The sequence below is a fragment of the Phyllobates terribilis genome, unplaced genomic scaffold, assembly GCF_046119375.1.
Source record: "Phyllobates terribilis strain yellow unplaced genomic scaffold, ASM4611937v1 Scaffold_1__5_contigs__length_1240528914, whole genome shotgun sequence".
NCBI lineage: Eukaryota > Metazoa > Chordata > Amphibia > Anura > Dendrobatidae > Phyllobates > Phyllobates terribilis.
In genome coordinates this window covers 551,895,554-551,917,394 of record NW_027362761.1, presented here as the reverse complement: position 1 = coordinate 551,917,394, position 21,841 = coordinate 551,895,554, and the positions used below count along the sequence as shown (strand labels likewise).

General features: G+C 43.1%; 1 protein-coding gene across 1 annotated transcript in view; it reads right to left on the bottom strand.

Moving 5' to 3' along the window:
- Nucleotides 1-21,841, bottom strand: part of PIK3C3 (phosphatidylinositol 3-kinase catalytic subunit type 3) — a 203,331-nt gene that overhangs the window by 140,258 nt on the left and 41,232 nt on the right. The window contains exons 6-7 of the mRNA XM_073680448.1: nucleotides 21,300-21,395; nucleotides 8,915-8,986 (exon numbers count right to left, since the gene is read on the bottom strand). Of these exons, the coding sequence (XP_073536549.1) occupies nucleotides 8,915-8,986; nucleotides 21,300-21,395 (168 nt within the window). The remainder of the gene's footprint in view (nucleotides 1-8,914; nucleotides 8,987-21,299; nucleotides 21,396-21,841) is intronic.

Genomic DNA, 21,841 nt, shown 5'->3' with positions numbered 1-21,841 from the left:
TTGTGGTGTTAGAGAGAACTGAAGCCCTTGCGGCTATCCGGTCGGACTCTGCGGAGACATCCACTAGGAATCCTGTTGCTTTCTGTAAGAGAGGTAAAGAGGCTAGTAGATCTTCTCTAGGGGTGCCTACCCCGATATGATCCTCCATCTGTTGTAACCAACAGAACATAGCTCTTGTGATGCAGGTGGATACGACATTTATTCTCAAAGTAGCCGTATATATGTCTCCCAAGACCTCCTCAACAGGCTATCCATTTTGCGGTCTAATGGATCCTTAAGTTCGGAGGAATCTTCAAACGGTAAGGTAGTCTTCTTGGCTACCTGGATATCCACTTTACAAATTTCTGTCCAGTATTTGGATATGTTCTCATCCAGAGAGAAGCAGTCTTTCAGAACTCCTGGGATGTTCAGTTGTCTTTTCGGGAACTCCCATTCATCCAGAATTAAATTCTGTATATTGTCATGGACGGGGAACACTATCATCTTTCTTGATCTTAAACCCCCGAACATCTCATCCTGGACTGTGCGGAATGTTTTCTCTTCTTCTATTACCATTGTATTTCTAACAGTGAGTAACCTCTCCTCCATGTCTTCAGAAGAAAAGAAAAATTTTTTATCATCTTGTTCAGCACTATAATTCGAAGCAACTTCACCTTCCTCTAACCATTCCTCAGGAACCGATATTTCTATCCTCCGGGGAGTATTTTCTCTTTGACTCTGTGGGACCCACAGGTCTGGGAGAAGGTAGCCAAAGACTACTGGATCTCCTGAAGCACCTCTAACATCTTCCATCAAAGAGGGTTGTTCATCTCTGATGATTTTCTCCATGCACGGCTGGCATAGAGCTTTTTTTTGCAGGCAGATGGAAGAGTTTTATTACAAATGGCATTTGTAGCTTTCTCTTTGGACTTTGGCGCAGAAACCTTGTCTCTCTAAAAGAAAACAGGGGATGCCATAAAAGACGGATCCTCCACCAAACATGAACCTATCCTTACCATACTCTCACTGGGCCAGGGTTTGCATTGGGTTCTGCAGATGCAGCTCTAAAGGGAAGACACACGCTCTCCTCAGTCCTACCTTATGGTGTCTTCAATCAGGGTCCTTTTATTGCCGATACCGCCACACAGCGCTTCTTCTCATCCAATGGAATGAGACTTCCCATCTTCCAATGTCAGGTCCTGTTCATTTGGGCGCCTTTCGAGGTTCAAAATTCCCGTCAAACTATGGTGCGTTCCACTGTGGGATGCAGCCTTGAAGTGACATGCCGCCCCACATTTTATGCACACTCCAGCACGCCAGAGACAGAGGGGACAATGTCGTGCAAGGCTGGGGAGCTACGGAAGGTCCCCAGTCCCTCACCATCTAGCATTACTCAGAGGTGCAGAAGGATGGTGCGGTCCCGCTCTCCGGAGCGGGAGCAGCTTAGGAAAGGAAGGTGCAAAACGATCGATCCCAGGCTGCCTGGCTTAGACAGGTAAGAAATCAGAGTGACTGCTCGCAAGTCACAGCACTCCAGGAAAACCTTCATCCCTAGGGACAGGAAAAACACTGGGGATGGAGGGCAATTTAAACCTTTTGTGTTTCCTGTCCCTAATTAGGGTGGGGAGGCAACCTCCTGTGGTAATGAAGTGGATTAGAGAAAAGTTGATTTTGTCCCAGCAGTGGGGCTCTCAGTGCGGATACCCCACGGCGTCAAAATGCCATTAACCTGTGGGTTAACAGCGTGTTTTTACCATCACTAGTTCCCAATTGAAAAAAAAATTGATGCACGTTTGGTATCACCATAATCAGATTGATGTGGACAATCAGGTGTCCAGGTAATTTTTACCGCATGATGTACGCTGTATAAAAAAAAAAAACCCTCAGGGAAAGAAGAGGAGCAGATGGCGGGAAACCAGCAGGAAGCAGCTGGAGAGGTCAGTAATGGAGGAGAGCATTTTATATCCCCTGGCCCTGTCGCAATTTACAAATTCGGATTGAGAACAAACGTATGGTCCCTATCTTGTCTGTAATCTGGGCACTGCCTGCAAGTGGTAAAATAAATGATGCCATTAAAAACTACAACTCATCCCCCCCAAAAAAAAAACAAACAAAAAAAAAAAAAACACACACACACACACACACACACACACACACACACACACACACACACACACACACACACTTCTGGCTCTTGGCAGAAGGAAAAATTTCCTGATCCTTAAAGTGTTAAATGTTTATTCTGTATATTTATATAATTTTTGTATGTCTTTTAGATCGTGCCTCAATATGATTTATGTAGATTTTGGACAGATCCAGTTATCACCTTATGTTTATGATCATCACCATCTTTAGATTGGGGCTGAAGCCCAGCCTGAAGACCTTTGTATGCATTTATTCACCGTGCCATTGTAGAATATCATTTATTTATATATTACATGAATAGGTTATATACATCTACAGGTGCATCTCACTAAATTAGAATATCAGAAAAAAGTTAAATTTATCTCAGTTCTTCAATACAAAAAGTGAAACTCCTATATTATATAGAGTCATTACAGAGTGATCTATTTCAAGTGTTTATTTCTGTTAATGTCGATGATTATGGCTTACAGCCAATGAAAACACAAAAGTCATTATCTCAGTAAATTAGAATACTTTATAACAGCTTGAAAAATGTTTTTAAAATCTGAAATGTTGTCCTACTGAAATGTGTGTTCAGTAAATGCCCTCAATACTTGGTCGGGCTCCTTTTGCATCAATTACTGCATCAATGCGGCAATGTGCCATGGAGGCGATCAGCCTGTGGCACTGCTGAGGGGTTATGGAAGCCCAGGTTATTTGATAGCAGCCTTCAGCTCGTCTGCATTGTTGGGTCTGGGGTCTCTCATCTTCCTCTTGACAATACCCCATAGATTCTCTATAATAGATTCTCTATGGGGTTAAGGTCAGGTAAGTTTGCTGCCAATCAAGCACAGTGATACTGTTGTGTGTAAACCAGGTATTGGTACTTTTGGCAGTGTGGACAGGGGCCAAGTCCTGCTGGAGAATGACATTTCCATCTCCAAAAAGCTTGTCGGCAGAGGGAAGCATGAAGTGCTCTAAAATTTCCTGATAGACGGCTGTGCTGACTTTGGTCTTGATAAAACACAGTGGACCTACACCGGCAGATGACATGGCTCCCCAAACCATCACTGATTGTGGAAACTTCACACTAGACCTCAAGCAGCTTGGATTGTGGCCTCTCCACTCTTCCTCCAGACTCTGGGACCTTGATTTCCAAATGAAAATTGGAACTCTGGGACCATGCGGACTGTGTCAGTGACTGTCTTCTGGACATCTGTCAAGTCAGCAGTCTTCCCCATGATTGTGGAGCCTACTGAAACAGACTAAGGGACCTTTTTAAATGCTTAGGAAACCTTTGCAGGTGTCTGTTAATTATTTTAATTTACTGAGATAATGACTTTTGTGTTCTCATTGGCTGTAAGCCATAATCATCAACATTAACAGAAATAAACACTTGAAGTAAACCACTGTGTTTGTAATGACTCTATATATAATATACGAGTTTCACTTTTTGTATTGAAGAACTGAAAAATTAACTTTTTGATATTCTAATTTAGTGAGATGCACCTGTATATACACACACATATGGGTATTGATATTATCATGTACTATTATCCTTTGTATATTAATAATTTATTGATCCTGTAATATATTTGTTAGTATTTATACATTTACGACACTTGCTTGTTAAATCATGTTGAGTTAATCATCAGATATTTGAGGCCCCCCTTTTCCTTTAACCCCTTCAGGACGCAGCCTATTTTGACCATAAAGACCTTGGCATTTTTGTCAATTCTGACCAGTGTCCCTTTACGAAGTAAAAACTCTGGAACACTTCAACGGATCCTAGCGATTCTGAGATTGTTTTTTTGTGACATATTGGGCTTCATGTTAGTATTAAATTTAGGTCGATAATATTTGCGTTTATTTGTGAAAAAATCAAAAATATGGGAAAAATTTTGAAAATTTTGCAATTTTCAAATTTTGAATTTTTATTCTGCTGAACTAGAGAGTGATGTGACACAAAATAGTTAATAAATAACATTTCCCACATGTCTACTTTACATCAGCACAATTTTGGAAAAAAAAAAAATTTTTGGTAGGAAGTTAGAAGGGTTCAAAGTTCATCAGCAAATTTTCTTTTTTCCAGCAAAATTTGCAAAGCCATTTTTTTTAGTGACCACATCACATTTGAAGTCCCTTTGAGGGGTGTACATTACAGAAAACACCCAAAAGTGATACCATTCCAAAAACTGCACCCCTCAAGCTACTCAAAACTACATTCAAGAAGATTATTAACCCTTCAGGTGCATCACAGGAACTAAAGCCACATGGAAGAAAAAAATGAACATTTTTATTTTTCTAACAAAAATTTTATTTAGCCTAAATTTTTTAATTTTCACATAGGTAACAGGATAAAATGCATCCTAAAATTTGTTGGTCAATTTCTCCTGAGTACACTGATACCTCATATGTGGTCATAAACCACTGTTTGGGCACACGGCAGGGCTCAGAAGGGAAGGAGCGCCATTTTACTTTTTGAATGGAAAATTAGCTCCAAAAGTCAAATTGCGCTCCTTCTCTTCTGAGCCCTGCCATGCACCCAAACAGTGGTTTATTACCACATATGAGGTATCAGTGTACTCAGGAGAAATTGACCAACACATTTTAGGATGTATTTTATCCTGTTACCCATGTGAAAATTAAAAAATTTAGGCTAAAAGAAAATTTTTGTGAAAAAAAAAGTACTTTTTTGTTTTCACAGATCATTTTGTGAAGCACCTGGGGGTTCCAAGTGCTCATTATGCATCTAGATAGGTGCCTTGGGGGGTCTAGTTTCCAAAATGGGGTCACTTGTGGCGGAGCTCCACTTTTTAGGCACATTAGGGGCTCTCCAAACGCAACATGGTGTCCGCTAACAATTTGAGCCGATTTTCCATTCAATTTGTTTGCGGACACCATGTCCCGTTTGGAGAGCCGCTGTGTGCCCAAACATTGGAGCTCACCTACAAGTGACCCCATTTTGGAAACTATACCCCCCAAGGCACCTATCTAGATGCATAGTGAGCACTTGGAACCCCCAGATCCTTCACAAATTAATCCGTAAAAATCAAAAAAGTGTTTTTTTTTCCACTTTTTCATTTTTATGAATCAATTTGTGAAGCACCTGGGGGTTCCAAGTGCTCACTATGCATCTAGATAGGTGCCTTGCGGGGTCTAGTTTCCAAAATGGGCTCACTTGTGGGGGAGCTCCAATGTTTGGGCACACAGCGGCTCTCCAAAAGCAACATGGTGTCCGCTAACAAATTGTCGACTCAAATTGTTAGAAGACACCATGTTGCGTTTGGAGAGCCGCTGTGTGCCCAAACATTGGAGCTCCCCCACAAGTGACCCCATTTTGGAAACTAGACCCCCCAAGGCACTTACCTAGATGCATAGTGAGCACTTGAAACCCCCAGGTCCTTCACAAATTAATCCGTAAAAATAAAAAAGTGTTTTTTTTTCCACTTTTTCATTTTTATGAATCAATTTGTGAAGCACCTGGGGGTTCCAAGTGCTCACTATGCATCTAGATAGGTGCCTTGGGGGGTCTAGTTTCCAAAATGGGGTCACTTGTGGGGGAGCTCCAATGTTTGGGCACACAGCGGCTCTCCAAATGCAACATGGTGTCTGCTAACAAATTGTCGGCTCAAATTGTTAGAAGACACCATGTTGCGTTTGGAGAGCCGCTGTGTGCCCAAACATTGGAGCTCCCCCACAAGTGACCCCATTTTGGAAACTAGACCCCCAAGGCACCTATCTAGTTGCATAGTGAGCACTTGGGACCCCCAGGTCCTTAGGAAATTAATCCGTAAAAATAAAAAAGTGGGTTTTTTTTCACTTTTTCATTTTTATCAATCAATTTGTGAAGCACCTGGGGGTTCCAAGTGCTCACTATGCATCTATATAGGTGCCTTGGGGGGTCTAGTTTCCAAAATGGGGTCACTTGTTGGTGAGCTCCAATGTTTGGGCACACAGGGACTCTCCAAACGCAAAGGGTTCCAATTTGTTAGCGGACATCATTGTGTAGTGCATGTCAGGTTGGTGTGCGGTGTGGTATATTGTAGTGCATACACCACACACACACACACACAATCTCATACACTACAACACACACACACCAACCTGACATAGCCTCCTCAGCTGAGTACGCCCTAGACTGGGATGAGCGGGACGGGCGGGATATTTTGTGTGCTTTGTGCGTGTGTAAAAAAAAAAAAATCAAAACTTTATTATAGTGTGAGTGTACGTGTGTGTGCTTGGTGTAACCTTCTGCAGTCACGTGTGGGGGCGGTCAGGCGTAGGGGCCGGTCAGGCGTAGGGGGCGGTCAGGCGTAGGGGGCGGTCAGGCGTAGGGGGCGGTCAGGCGTAGGGGGCGGTCAGGCGTAGGGGGCGGTCAGGCGTAGGGGGCGGTCAGGCGTAGGGGGCGGTCAGGCGTAGGGGGCGGTCAGGCGTAGGGGGCGGTCAGGCGTAGGGGGCGGTCAGGCGTAGGGGGCGGTCAGGCGTAGGGGGCGGTCAGGCGTAGGGGGCGGTCAGGTGTAGGGGGCGGTCAGACGTATGGGGCGGTCAGACGTATGGGGCGGTCAGACGTATGGGGCGGTCAGACGTAGGAGGGGGCTGAGGAGATGGAGGAGCCAGAAGCAGCAGCAAGGGGGGTGATCACTGGGGCAGGAGCCGGCAGCAGCAAGGGGGGGTAGGAGGCCGGTAGCATCGGGGGGTGATTACTGGGGCAGAAAGGGGAGCAGGAGCTGGCAGGAGCAGGGGGCTGATTGCTGGGTTTTCGGGGGGGGGTGATCACTGGGAACAGGGGGGTGAACACTGGGAACAGGGGGGGTGAACACTGGGGGGGGTGAACACTGGGGACAGGGGGGGTGAACACTGGGGGAGGGGGTGATTATTGGGAGGTGGGGGGTGATATCACTGGGACTGGGGGATGGTGGGTTTGATCACAGGAGCAGGGCATTTACACTGAGCCTGCTGCTGCTGTGATCACAGTCCACCGGCTGTCAGAAGGAGAGCAGCAGCCGGTGGATGAAGACGTGGGAGAGGGAGCGGAGGTCGGGGTGCAGGTATGAAAGTGGAGGGGGGGTGGAGAGGGGGGCGGGGGGGGTCGCGGGGGGGGTGGTGGAGGGGGGGGTCGGGGGGAGTGGCGGCAATACTTACCGCTGATCAGCGGTGGCGGCGGCAGACGCGATCCACAGGGTCCGCAGCAGGGGGTCCGCAGCAGGGGGTCCGCAGCAGGGGGTCCACAGCAGACGATCTAGGGTTCGGAAGGTGCTGGGAGGTTTCAGCCATCCCTCCATATCTGATTGGGGCTAGTATCCATGTGACGCTAGCCCCCCAATCAGATCTGGGGGGAGGGGGGGAACAGAGGTGACACTCCCCCCAGACAATGGCTGATGCTGTAAGCATCAGGCAATGCCCAGATTTAAATATTACACCAATTTTCATTGGTGAAAGATTTAATTCATACCGATTGGCAGTTTCACTAAAAGTGAAAATGAAACAGCCAATCGGAGGGGTCCCAGGCACGGGGGGGTTAATCCACCCCCCGGGGGGTCGACTTCAGGATGTCCAGTTGCAGTAGCAACTGTGACACCTGAGCGACTCCGCTCGCAGGCGCTGCAGGGGCTCTTTCCCTCCATGTCACAGACGCTGTGACATGGGTCGGGAACGAACTGTTTTCCATGTCACAAACGGTGTGACACGGGTCGGGAAGGGGTTAAATGATATTATCTGGCTCAAAGAGTTAAATTATTCCCCCTATGCATGCGCTACTTTTATATGTGAATGTTTATCAGGAGCACATACGTGCCGCAGTGTTTTTTGGTGAGATGCGCTGATCGTTTTATTTTCCCTCACTGTCAGACGCTCATGATGACGTAGGACGGTGCCCTCGACCCCCCCATTCTCCTCTCACTTGCACCATTAGACGTTTAATTTCAATCGGGATTGATGACGATTATAACATCCTATGTTCCACAGTCTGTGAAGAAGATTGCGAAACGCGCGTCGAGTAGGCTGCACAAGAAAATGCACCAAACAACATAAGGTAAGACCACTTCATAGGATCATGTTATGATCAGATGTTTACTGGTGATTGTATACTAGCCAAAAACAATTATGCTGTATTTCTAATCAGGACCATGTAGAAGTCTCATTAATTTATTACTTTGGGTACAGCTACTAGCCTGTTACTGACGCTTGATTCAACTCTACATCTGCCTTTAATTATTGGTGTCTTTATCACCTCTTTCTTGCTTTGGATGAGGAAATGTTATTTATTGTTCCCATTGAAGGGCCATCCACGTCCCTGATGACGGAAAACTAAAAATCGAAGTTTCCAAAAGAAGTAGGATTTCCGTCACCGTGCAGTAGCGATTGCCATGGGTCTGCACACATGGGAGACACCAATGGACGGAGGGCGGCCTTCGCCAATTTTTGCTCTCCTAACTACAGACACCTTTCTAGCCCAGTGGATAAATCAGGAGAACTCGAAACACACAGTGCAACCACCGACCAAATAAGAATAGTAACAGAATATTCATTTTATTTTTACTGTGTTTTGATTGTGACTGCTGGTCATTACTTTTAATTTACCTGTATTGCATGCATTAGCATGATTTTTAATCCCTGATCTGAGTTGTAATAGGATGACAAGTGCAGGAGTATAGAAATATATATATTTTTTGTTTTTATCTATTTTTTATGTGTGGCCTGCAGAGGGTAGGAGCGCTGGGAATTTATTGGTTTTTTTTCTTCTTTAAAATGCTATTTTTTAACTATACAAGACAAAGCAATAGAAATAATTCTTATATTAGGAGCTCACCATAGACATCTGAGGATCTGGAACGCGTACAATCTCCGCACTGGTGGTGATAGGAGTGGATTCATCCCCATCCTGCAAGAGATTTCTAATAGTTAGAAGACTATAACTACTGTAATTCTGCCTCCTATATACAAGAATATAATTAATATAAGAATATAACTACTATAATACTGTCCCCTATGTACAAGAATATAACTACTATAATACTGTCCCCTATGTACAAGAATATAACTACTGTAATACTGCTCCTATGTACAAGAATATTACTATAATACTGCTCCTATATACAAGAATATAACTACTATAATACTGCCTCCTATGTACAAGAATATAACTACTATAATACTGCTCCTATATACAAGAATATAACTACTATAATACTGCCCCCTATGTACAAGAATATAATTAATATAAGAATATAACTACTATAATACTGTCCCCTATGTACAAGAATATAACTATTATAATACTGCCCCTATGTACAAGAATATAACTACTATAATACTGCTCCTATGTACAAGAATATTACTATAATACTGCTCCTATATACAAGAATATAACTACTATAATACTGCCTCCTATGTACAAGAATATAACTACTATAATACTGCTCCTATATACAAGAATATAACTACTATAATACTGCCCCCTATGTACAAGAATATAACTACTATAATACTGATCCTATGTACAAGAATATAACTACCACAATACTGCTCCCTATGTACAAGAATATAACTACTATAATACTGCTCCTATGTACAAGAATATAACTACTGTAATACTGCTCCTATGTACAAGAATATAATTACTATAGTACTGCCCCATGTACAAGAATATAACCACTATAATATTGCCCTGTATGTACAAGAATATAACTACTATAACACTGCCCCTATGTACAAGAATATAACTACTATAATACTGCCCTCTATGTACAAGAATATAACTACTATAATACTGCTCCTATGTACAAGAATATTACTATAATACTGCTCCTATATACAAGAATATAACTACTATAATACTGCCCCCTATGTACAAGGATATAACTACTATAATACTGCTCCTATGTACAAGATTATAACTACTATAATACTGCCCCCTATGTACAGGAATATAACTACTATAATACTGCCCCTATGTACAAGAATATAACTACTATAACACTGCCCCTATGTACAAGAATATAACTACTATAACACTGCCCCTATGTACAAGAATATAACTACTATAATACTGCCCCTATGTACAAGAATATAACTACTATAACACTGCCCCTATGTACAAGAGTATAACTACTATAATACTGCCCCCTATGTACAAGAATATAACTACTATAATACTGCTCCTATGTACAAGAATATAACTACTATAATACTGCCCTCCATGTACAAGAATATAACTACTATAATACTGCCCCTATGTACAAGAATATAACTACTATAATACTGCTCCTATATACAAGAATATAACTACTATAATACTGCCCCCTATGTACAAGGATATAACTACTATAATACTGCTCCTATGTACAAGAATATAACTACTATAACACTGCCCCTATGTACAAGAATATAACTACTATAATACTGCCCCCTATGTACAAGAATATAACTACTATAATACTGCTCCTATATACAAGAATATAACTACTATAATACTGCCCCCTATGTACAAGGATATAACTACTATAATACTGCCCCCTATGTACAAGAACATAACTACTATAATACTGCCCCTATGTACAAGAATATAACTACATATAATACTGCCGCTATGTACAAGAACAACCACCACCGTTTGCTATGTGCTTTCCTCACATGAGGTAACCACTAGAACAGTGAATATACCAGAATTGAGAACAGAGGATTTGCATTCTGGCCTGTAATATCTGGCTCAGGCTGGTAATAGAGGTCAGCAGGGTGGGGGCGCTGTATGAGTGTAGAGCGGTTTGCAGACAGTATAATAGGAGCCCGGGGGGCTTCTGACTGTTAAACGTTTTCATTTTTGTAGAAAACTAAAGTGAGAAGAAAAGGAGCTGAGAGACGGCGGCGTTCTGCCATTCTCGGTCTGCAGGATTGCTTGGGTGATTTGAGGCTGATTTCTATGCTAAGCTCAGACATTGTGGATGCAGGTCAGACGTGCGAGTGTCCTGTCTGGATACAGCAAGTAATGAGCTCCAGCACACTGCGGCACGGAAGCTGCGGAGACCGAGCGGGGACGCCAGCGCAGCTCAAAACACTTCTTTCTCCATTAAAGGGACATTCCCAGATTTTCAGCCACTGCTCTACATTATCTATAGAAAAGTGGCCATTTACCGGAGATAAATTACAGTATGGAAATAACCATGTGTTGGGCATTAGGGGATGGCTCCTCAACACCTCCTGGAAGGTCACAGGTGTAAAATTCTTGGCTTAAAAATGTTCTTTTTCAAATTCTAGTCAATTGTGCTGGAAGAAGGCGGTTGCTCCACACTGCTGCCAATCATACCGAGAGGCCATACTATCAGACAACTGAATGTCATTTCATAGATAGTGATCAATAGAAAATATGCAAATCAATTCACATAAAAATTGTTGTCTTAGCCCCCTCTCCCTTCTCCCCCCAAAAAAATAATCACTCCAAAAGTGCCAGCAAGTAGGAGTTTCCCAAACTTTCTGTCTACAGCTGATTGCCAAGTGTAATCTGTATCCAGCAGCAGAGACACGAGAAGGATTTCTGGAAGAGGGGTCAGGGCTTTGCCCCCGCTACAGAAAGCGGGGACTGGGCTATGCCCCCGCTGCAGAAAGAGGGGGGCTGGGCTTTGCCCCCGCTGCAGAAAGAGGGGGGCTGGGCTTTGCCCCCGCTGCAGAAAGAGGGGGGCTGGGCTTTGCCCCCGCTGCAGAAAGAGTCAAGGCTTTGTCACTCTGAAGGAAGTGGGGTCGGAGTTTTGCTCTTCTGTCCTTCAAACTGCAAACTGGCACACCATTGAGGTGGCTTTCAGTTTAAGTCATTGAATAAATAATATTACAGGATGGGAAGTGAGAAAAAGGAAGTTCCAGCACCTATTGTGCAGACACCATGTTGATGTAAAAAAAAAACTGACCACTGAAACAGCATTGTTGGCAAATTACACAGCATGAGAATAGAGTCAGTTCCTGTACATTTTAGATTGGAATGTGCATTAAAAGCATTTTTTAACTAGTTAGTGGATGAGGGAAAGACGACCATGATTTTCTACAGATTATTTATTAGAGGACAAGTACACTTTTTAGGTACAGCTTAGGACCGGTTTAATGAGCTGTAAGTTATTTTCTAGTTCGGATTCTGAAATAATTTTTGCATCCTTTTTTTGTAATACACAGGGCCCAATTTATGTTATTTTTGCAGATATTGGTGGGAAAGTAATTTAAGACTGCAAAAATACATTAAAATTCTGCTCCCCTTTCCATAATTAAAAGAAAATAAACAAAATTATCAGAGAAGACAAGTCACAGCAACACTCAAATAACCCATCCTAGATCTGAATGAATGAAATATTCTCATTGAATACTTTGTTCTGTACAAAGTTGAATGTGCTGACAACAAAATCACACAAAAATCATCAATGGAAATCACATTTATTAACCAATGGAGGTCTGGATTTGGAGTTACCCCCAAAATTAAAGTGGAAAAACACACTACAGGCTGATCCAACTTTGATGTAATGTCCTTAAAACAAGTCAAAATGAGGCTCAGTATTGTGTGTGGCCTCCACGTGCCTGTATGACCTCCCTACAATGTCTGGGCATGCTCCTGATGAGGTTGCGGATGGTCTCCTGTGGGATCTCCTCCCAGACCTGGACTAAAGCATCCGCCAACTCCTGGACAGTCTGTGGTGCAACGTGACGTTGGTGGATGGAGCGAGTCATGATGTCCCAGATGTGCTCAATCGGATTCAGGTCTGGGGAACGGGCGGGCCAGTCCATAGCTTCAATGCCTTCATCTTGCAGGAACTGCTGACACACTCCAGCCACATGAGGTCTGGCATTGTCCTGCATTAGGAGGAACCCAGGGCCAACCGCACCAGCATATGGTCTCACAAGGGGTCTGAGGATCTCATCTCGGTACCTAATGGCAGTCAGGCTACCTCTGGCGAGCACATGGAGGGCTGTGCGGCCCTCCAAAGAAATGCCACTCCACACCATTACTGACCCACTGCCAAACCAGTCATGCTGAAGGATGTTGCAGGCAGCAGATCACTCTCCACGGCGTCTCCAGACTGTCACATGTGCTCAGTGTGAACCTGCTTTCATCTGTGAAGAGCACAGGGCGCCAGTGGCGACTCTGCCAATCCTGGTGTTCTGTGGTAAATGCCAAGCGTCCTGCACGGTGTTGGGCTGTGAGCACAACCCCATCTGTGGACATCAGGCCCTCATACCACCCTCATGGAGTCGGTTTCTAACCGTTTGTGCAGACACATGCACATTTGTGGCCTGCTGGAGGTCATTTTGCAGGGCTCTGGCAGTGCTCCTCCTGTTCCTCCTTGCACAAAGGCGGAGGTAGAGGTCCTGCTGCTGGGTTGTTGCCCTCCTAAGGCCCCCTCCACGTCTCCTGGTAGCAACTCCAGCCTCTGCACACTACGCTGACAGACACAGCAAACCTTCTTGCCACAGCTCGCATTGATGTGCCATCCTGGATGAGCTGCACTACCTGAGCAACTTCTGTGGGTTGTAGAGTCCGTCTCATGCTACAACCAGTGTGAAAGCACAACCAACATTCAAAAGTGACCAAAACATCAGCTAGAAAGCATTGGTACTGAGATATGGACTGTGGTCCTCACCTGCAGAACCACTCCTTTATTGAGTGTGTCTTGATAATTGCCAATAATTTCCATCTATTGTCTATTCCATTTGCACAACATCATGTGAAATTGATTGTCAATCAGTGTTGCTTCCTAAGTGGACCGTTTGATTTCACAGAAGTTTGATTTACTTGGAGTTATATTCTGTTTAAGTGTTCCCTTTATTTTTTTGAGCAGTGTATATGTATCAGTGTGTATATATGTATGTGTATACACATATACATACACTATACACTTTTTTTCCTGCTTATTTACAGTAATTTATTTTTTCTTTATTTTACAAGTTGTGGCCCCTTCATTGTGTGGGTATTTCAACAAGTAATATCTTTTTTTTACTCAATTTCCCCTGTAATTGGTACATTATCCACATTTACAGGGCAAGTTCAGCCGCCTGGTTGCATGGCAGGGTTGACTGGGTCTCCTAGTACCCAACAGCTCTAGCCCTTTCCCAGCGATCACTCAGGAAGGCAGAGACAATAATATACCCTCTCTGCGGGAATTTGCCTGTGTGACAGTGGGTTCCCCAACCCTGTAGCTGCATACTCATGCCGTTGCTATACTGTACAGTGCTGTTTTAGAATGACACTAGAGTAGACTATGGACCACCCAGACATTTAAAGTACATGGGAGGTCCCGGAAGTGGGTTTAAAAGGTGCCTTACACCAGTAGATAGTTATCAAAATGAGGTGACTCGTGGAGCTGTAGAAGCTATTGTGTCCCCCAACATTTGGCTCATTGCTGATGGCAGTGATGTGATTACACAGCCTTGTAATTACAGAATCCATTGATTGGCACTAAAAAAAAAAAAAATGCAGATTTCGATGTAACCAGAGTATAATGACGACAGGATGTAATTAAAGATCTGCAAAGCCAATTATTGGCAAAATTGCTCAGCATTCTGATTTGAATTAACCGGTAAAATCATATGAAGGTGATACAGTAATAACCAGATTCTTCCCCGCAGTAAATCACATCTCCTTGTCTCACGCCGACATCCAATTTTTTCTTTCAGCTTTGCAAGGCATTTGGAAACGGCATTAGCCCAAGTGTGTGGTCTCTCTATGCCACACAGGCCAAATATAATCACCCCTTGGGCTCTAGTTTGACATATTATTCTGTATGGAGGACTGTGCGGGGCCCCATTATTCTGTATGGAGGACTGTGCGGGTCCCCATTATTCTGTATGGAGGATTATTATACTAGAAATAGAAATAGGAGGAAACCACTATGGCTAAATAGAGCTGTAAGGGGCGCAATAAGTGACAAAAAGAAAGCATTTAGAGAACTAAAGCAAGTAGGTAGTGATGCGGCATTAAAGAAACAGAAAATTAAATAAATTCTGTAAAAACCAAATCAAGGCAGCAAAGATTGAGGCAGAGAGACTCTTTGCCAGAGAAAGTAAAAATAACCCCAAAATATTCTTTAACTACATAAATAGTAAGAGATTAAAAAATGATAGTGTTGGCCCACTTAAAAATAGTCTGGGTGAAATGGTGGATGAGGATGAGGAAAAAGCCAATATGCTAAATGATTTTTTTTCAACAGTATTTACACAAGAAAATCGCATGACAGAAAACATGATTAGTGATAACAAAAATTCTCCATTAAATGTCACTTGCTTAACCCAGCAGGAAGTACGGCGACGTCTAAAAAATCACTAAAGTTGACAAATCCCCGGGCCCGGATGGGATACACCCGCGAGTACTGCAGAAATTAAGTAACGTCATAGATAGCATAAAGATTAAAAATAATAGTCTATGTGCCCACGATGCAGAAATGCTCCGAATTTTTTCCTGAGCGTTTCTGCATCTCCCTGGCAGAAAAACGCATGCGGATTGTACATGTGGATTGTACATGCGGATTGTACATGCGGTTTCCTGCCAGGGACAAGCGGATGTGAAGCGTTCTTCACTTGCATTTCCGTATGCGGGTTGACAAGCGCTTTCCAAGCGATTTTAGCATCACTTGGAAAGAGTTTGACAACTTGGTCACACTATATAAATCCATGCAAACGGCATGGATTTATATAGTGTGACCGTAAAAGAATGGTAAAAAATAAATATTATACTTACCTTCTGATGGCCCACGGTGTCCTTATCCGACCCATCCGGTGTCCCTGGTGTCTCGCGGTGGTCTAAAAGGACCTTTCATGACGTCATTAAGTCATGTGACGGGTCACGAGACCGCTGACATCAGGGGGTTGCGTGACCCGTCACATGACTGAATGAAGTCATGGCAGGTCCTTTTAGACCATCGCAAGCTGCCGGCGAGCCAGGACGCATCACTAAGGAGACCGGGGGCCATCAGAAGGTGAGAATAATGTATATTTTTTTATTTTTATTTTTTTAACAGGTACTCTGGTACCCGGGTCTGGATGAGAGTCTCCTCTTCTCCAAACCCAGGTACCATCCGCACATTGAACCGCATGTGCACATGTATTGATGCGGATGTCATGCGTTCCAATGCAAGTCAATGGCGGCGAAAACACCACGATTCCGCAAAATAATTAGTAGTGCTGCGTTTTTTTCCACAATGATAATCCACAGCGGAAATTTCCGCAGCATGTGCACAGCACATGCGGATTATCATTGGGAAACATGGCAGGCCTTCTACCAAGCGTTTTTTAAGCATTTGTGCAGAGGAATTGCCACTGCAGAAATGCTTAAAAAAAGCATAGTGGGCACACAGCCTTAAAGATTCCATAATAAGAGGGTCTGTACCACAGGACTGGCGTATAGCAAATGTGGTGCCAATATTCAAAAGGGGACAAAAACCGAACTTGGAAATTATAGGCCGGTAAGCTTAACCTCTACTGTGGGTAAAATCCTGGAGGGTTTCCTAAGAGATGCCATACTAGAGTATCTGAAGAAGAAGAACCTCATGACCCAATATCAACATGGGTTTACGAGGGACCGTTTCTGTCAAACTAATCTGATTAGCTTTTATGAGGAGGCAAGTTCTGGACTGGACCAAGGAAATGCAGTGGATGTTGTGTATATGGACTTTTCAAAAGCTTTTGATACGGTTCCACACAAAAGGTTGATACATAAAATGAGAACAGTGGAGATAGGGGAAAATATATGTATGTGGGTTAAGAATTGGCTCAGTGATAGGAAACAAAGGGTGGTTATTAATGGAACACACTCAGACTGGGTCTCCGTTAACAGTGGGGTACCACAGGGGTCAGTATTGGGCCTGCTCCTTTTTAACATATTTATTAATGACCTCGTAGGGGGCATACAGAGTAGTATTTCAATATTTGCAGATGACACAAAACTCTGCAGGGTAATCAATACAGAGGAGGACAATTTTATATTACAGGAGGATCTATGTAAACTAGAAGCTTGGGCTGATAAATGGCAAATGAGCTTTAATGGGGATAAATGTAAGGTAATGCACTTGGGCAGAGGAAATAAAATGTATAATAATATGCTTAATTGTAAAACACTGGATAAATCTGTCACTGAAAAAGACCTGGGTGTATTGGTGGACGACAAGCTCACGTTTGGTGGCCAGTGTCAGGCAGCTGCTGCAAAGGCAAATAAAATAATGGGATGCATTAAAAGAGGCATAGATGCTCATGAGGAGAACATAATTTTACCTCTATACAAGTCACTAGTGCGACCACACTTAGAATACTGTGTACAGTTCTGGTCTCCGGTGTATAAGAAAGACATAGCTGAACTAGAGCGAGTGCAGAGAAGAGCGACCAAGGTTATTAGAGGACAGGAGGGTCTGCAATACCAAGACGGGTTATTACACTTGGGGTTATTTACTGTGGAAAAACGAAGGCTTAGGGGTGATCTTATTACTATGTACAAGTATATGAGGGGACAGTACAAAGACCTTTCTACTGATCTTTTTACTCTGTGGCCTGAGACGGGGACAAGGGGGCATCTTCTACGTCTGGAGGAAAGAAGGTTTAATCATAATCACAGATGGGGATTCTGTACTGTAAGAGCAGTGAGACTATGGATTCTTTACTGTAAGAGCAGTGAGACTATGGAGCTCTCTACCGCATGATGTTGTAATGAGTGATTCACTATTAAAATTTAACAAGGGCATGGATGCCTTTCTTGAAAAGTATAATATTACAGGTTATATATACTAGATTCCTTGATAGGGCGTTGATCCAGGGAACTAGTCTGATTGTCGTATGGAGTCGGGAAGGAATTTTTTTCCCCTATGAGGAGCTTGGTGTTTGCCACATGTTTTTTTTTGCCTTCCTCTGGATCAACATGTTAGGCTATGGGTTGAACTAGATGGACTTAGTCTTCCTTCAACCTTAAAAACTATGTTACTATACTGTGTGGAGGTCTTGGTGGGGGATCACAGTTGGGGCATCATACTGTGATGGGAGGGGCTACAGTAGGGTCATCACACTGTATACCGTGCCTGTGGGGGTATCATACTGTGTTTGGGGGCAATTTTTTTGGCATCATACTTTATTATCTGTTCAAGTATGACAAGTTTCATCATATTTGATGATGAGGAAAAACTTCCTCAAATCGTAAACTTTTTTTTAATAAATAAATATCGAGGTTGGCCTGCAACCTTGTCCAAGTTTTTAATCTTGGCCTTCTGTGTATTTGAGTTTGACATGCCTGCTCTATGCCATCTAAAAGGGGGAACAAGAAACCCCAAATAACTGTCTGCAGATTAGTGGCTTTCCCTTTTGGCTACATATCCTTAGTCACATAGGCTAGTCACCTCCAATAGGTGGCACTAGTGAGCAAGCTTTCTTCTTTGTGAATGAGGGCTAATTTGCATGGATTTTTCTGTTTCACACTTGATATTGCACCCCCTGGTGTTATGACTTCTCAATTGATTGGTCGGGGTGATGAGAGTCGGTGTCCCTTTAAATTGCCCAGGTCACATATTGCTGTCAGAGCAGAAGTGGCCGCACAGGCTGGTCTCTCTCCATTCCTTTCTATGGGAGCAGCAATTTTTAGAACTCCCATAGAAGTTAATGGAGAATGGCGCGTGCACAGTCACCTCTTCATTGACCGTTGTGTGATGGGGCCCCGCAACTATGGTATATCCGGTCATTAGGGGGGTTAGCAGAGAAAATGGCCTTAAATAGGTTAGTGAATGAAACGTTCATTGTTCTTCCATGTATTGATCTGACGGGCGGCCGCAGAATTCTGCTCACATCCGGAGCTGTAAGTCGCCACTTATCAATGTCTTCAGGGAAGGCGATCTAATATAAATTCCTGTCTATCCTGCCAATATAAAAGGAGAAACCCCTTTCCTGCCTGTAATACTTCATCGCGTCCTCAGGGGCTCTCAGACACGGCCGTGTAGGTGCGGTCTGGTCACAGAAAAGGAGAGACGGGAGAAGAGGACAACACGGAGCGGAGCAGACAAAGAAAAAAAACACTGTGCACGTCTATCATCAAGGCATATATGGTGGGGATCAACCTGATAGTCCCCGACTGAGTGGAACGAAGCCCCAGCGTCATATATGCCCATGAGACTGATGTCAGGAGGCAGACAGACCAGGCACTGTAACATGGGGTTGTCGGGTGACTACTGCCATATGGAGAGAAACAGTAACCTCCCGACAATGGTCCACAGCCCTCAGAGGGTTAATCCCAACATGAAGGGGAATCTGTCAGCAGGTTTTTCTATGTAATTTGAGAGCACCATGATGTAGGAGCAGAGACTCTGATTCTAGCGATGTGCCACTTACTGGGCTGTGTTTTGCCGTTTCAATAGAAATCAGTGTTTTATTAGAAGGAGATAATTACAGGACAAGTCGCCTCGTGCTTCTTAGTCCAACCTCGCCCCCTCCACTGATTAACTGCTCTCTGTCACTGTACAATGTACACAGGAAGCTGTGGTGTGGGCGGGGTATACACAGCTCAACCACTGAGCTCTGCTGCACAGAAAACTGGCCATCACAGCTGCTGCACCCAGCAAACTAAGTGACACATAGCTGGAATCAGGGTCTCTGTCCCTATAGCATACTGATGTCAGATTACATAGCAAAAACCTGCTGATTTATTCTTAAAGGGAATCTATCACCCAAAAAGTGGGAGTCTGACTGCAACATATTGGGAAAGGATCTTGGAGATGGGAATACCCTTTTAACTAGACCCAGTAAAGCACTGGTTGTGACAACTGCTACAGTTATATGAAAAAGTTTGGGCACCCCTATTAATCTTAAGCTTAATGTTTTATAAAAATTGGTGTTTTTGCAACAGCTATTTCAGTTTGATATATGTAATAACTGTTGGACACAGTAATGTTTCTGCCTTGAAATGAGGTTTATTGTACTAACAGAAAATGTGCAAAAAAAAAATGTTTTTTCATATAACTGTATATTAGAGGCAGTTGTCACCGGTGAATTGCAGAGATAAAAACATACACACACACACGCATTAAATAGTGACAAAAAACATTTAACACCTGATTTTAAAATTTAGTTTAAACTTGAAAAATTATCTGTGCCTTCTTAAAAATGTGATACTTTATTAAAATAAATCTAAAAACACTATGGCCTTGGTTCGGCGTTCTGCAGGTGCACTGGAGTAAGACATATTAGATTCATTGAATTTGGCTCATGTTTTAGCTTCAGTGTCACTGCAAGAAATGTGTTCTAGTCTGATCAATTTTACAACCAGCCCGCACCCACCACTCGCCCACACTAACCCACTCTCAAAAAACTTTGCCCACTTTAAGAAGTTGGCATAAAAATGCCAAAAAGTGCACTACCAAACCACAGGAGAGCAGATTGCTGGAACACTGAATAATTAAGAGAATGAGGGGTCCCCAAATCCCCGGCATGTATATGACCACCAATTCACTCACTGGAGGATATAGCGTGGGGTGGGGCGTGGTTTGACAAGGAGGCACGAGACACCGAGTCCTGCAGTGATCATCTCCTGCTGATAAAACACTGATTATATTGAAACCGACACACAACCTAGTAAGTGACATTTCTGGAATCAGCTGCCCCTACATCATTCTGCCGTGTCAGATTACACTGCCAAAACCTGCTGACAGATTCACTTTAAATGATTTGTCCAGTGATTATCAGTTATCATCTATCCATAAGGGGTCTGTCGGCCACCATCAAAGTGTTTATTCTCTTAATATATTGCAGTCCTCATATTATACAGCACTGTGGAATTACAATTGCTTGTTTTTTTCTTTCTACCCAGCTAATTCTTCTCTTTTCCATTAGGTCTCTGACATCACGTGATAGACGGATTCAGCTAGTCAGTTTTCAAAGCTCTACGTAGAAACAGGAGGTCAATTTTCTCTGTAGGAGTCATAAGTCACTGCAAAAGTCTATGGCAGGGGGAGGAACGGAGCAGCTGGGTCAGGAATTGGAGGGGGAATAAGAAATGCAGGGAATTGAGACTTCCTGTTTCTACATAGAGCAGAGAAAAGAGAAGAATTAGCCGGGTAGAAAGGCAAAATGAGCAATAGTAAGTACACAGTGCTATATAATATGATGACTGCAATATATTAAGAGGATATAAACTTTGATTGGATGAGGAATGCTTGAAAGTCACCGGTCTGTGTTTATGAAATGAAAAACTTTAAGATTACCTTTTCATAGTAAACTATTCCGTACTCCTTGTCATCGCTTTTCACGCAGGGAAATTCGATCATCAGATACATGAAATTGGAGCTGCGCTTTTCACTCTGCGGCCAAGAGAGAAATTTCCATTAATCCTGGGAAATGTAGCAGCAGTATAAAGTCGCAAAAGCAGGAAGAAGAAAAAAAAAAAAAAAAGCCCATTTTTGACTTTGCGTCAAGTTCATGAATGGCAACTAATAACACAAGACAAAAAATAAAAAAAAATATCTAAAGAAAATGCTTGAAATTTTTTTTTTTTTTCTTTGTACAGCAAATACAAATAATTACTAAAAAAAAAGACAGAAATTGGTTAAATCGGCAAGTAAAATGGCTACTGTGATAGCAAAAAGGGCAATGCCGCAGACCCAGCGTGGAACACAGGTTATACACAAGACTCAAATGTAGTACTACAGTGCCATCTAGTGTCCGTCCATGTGACTGCATCTCCCACAGTCACACCATGACATTTCAGATTCAGCAGCTCATTACGGAAGAGCCGCAATAAAGATTT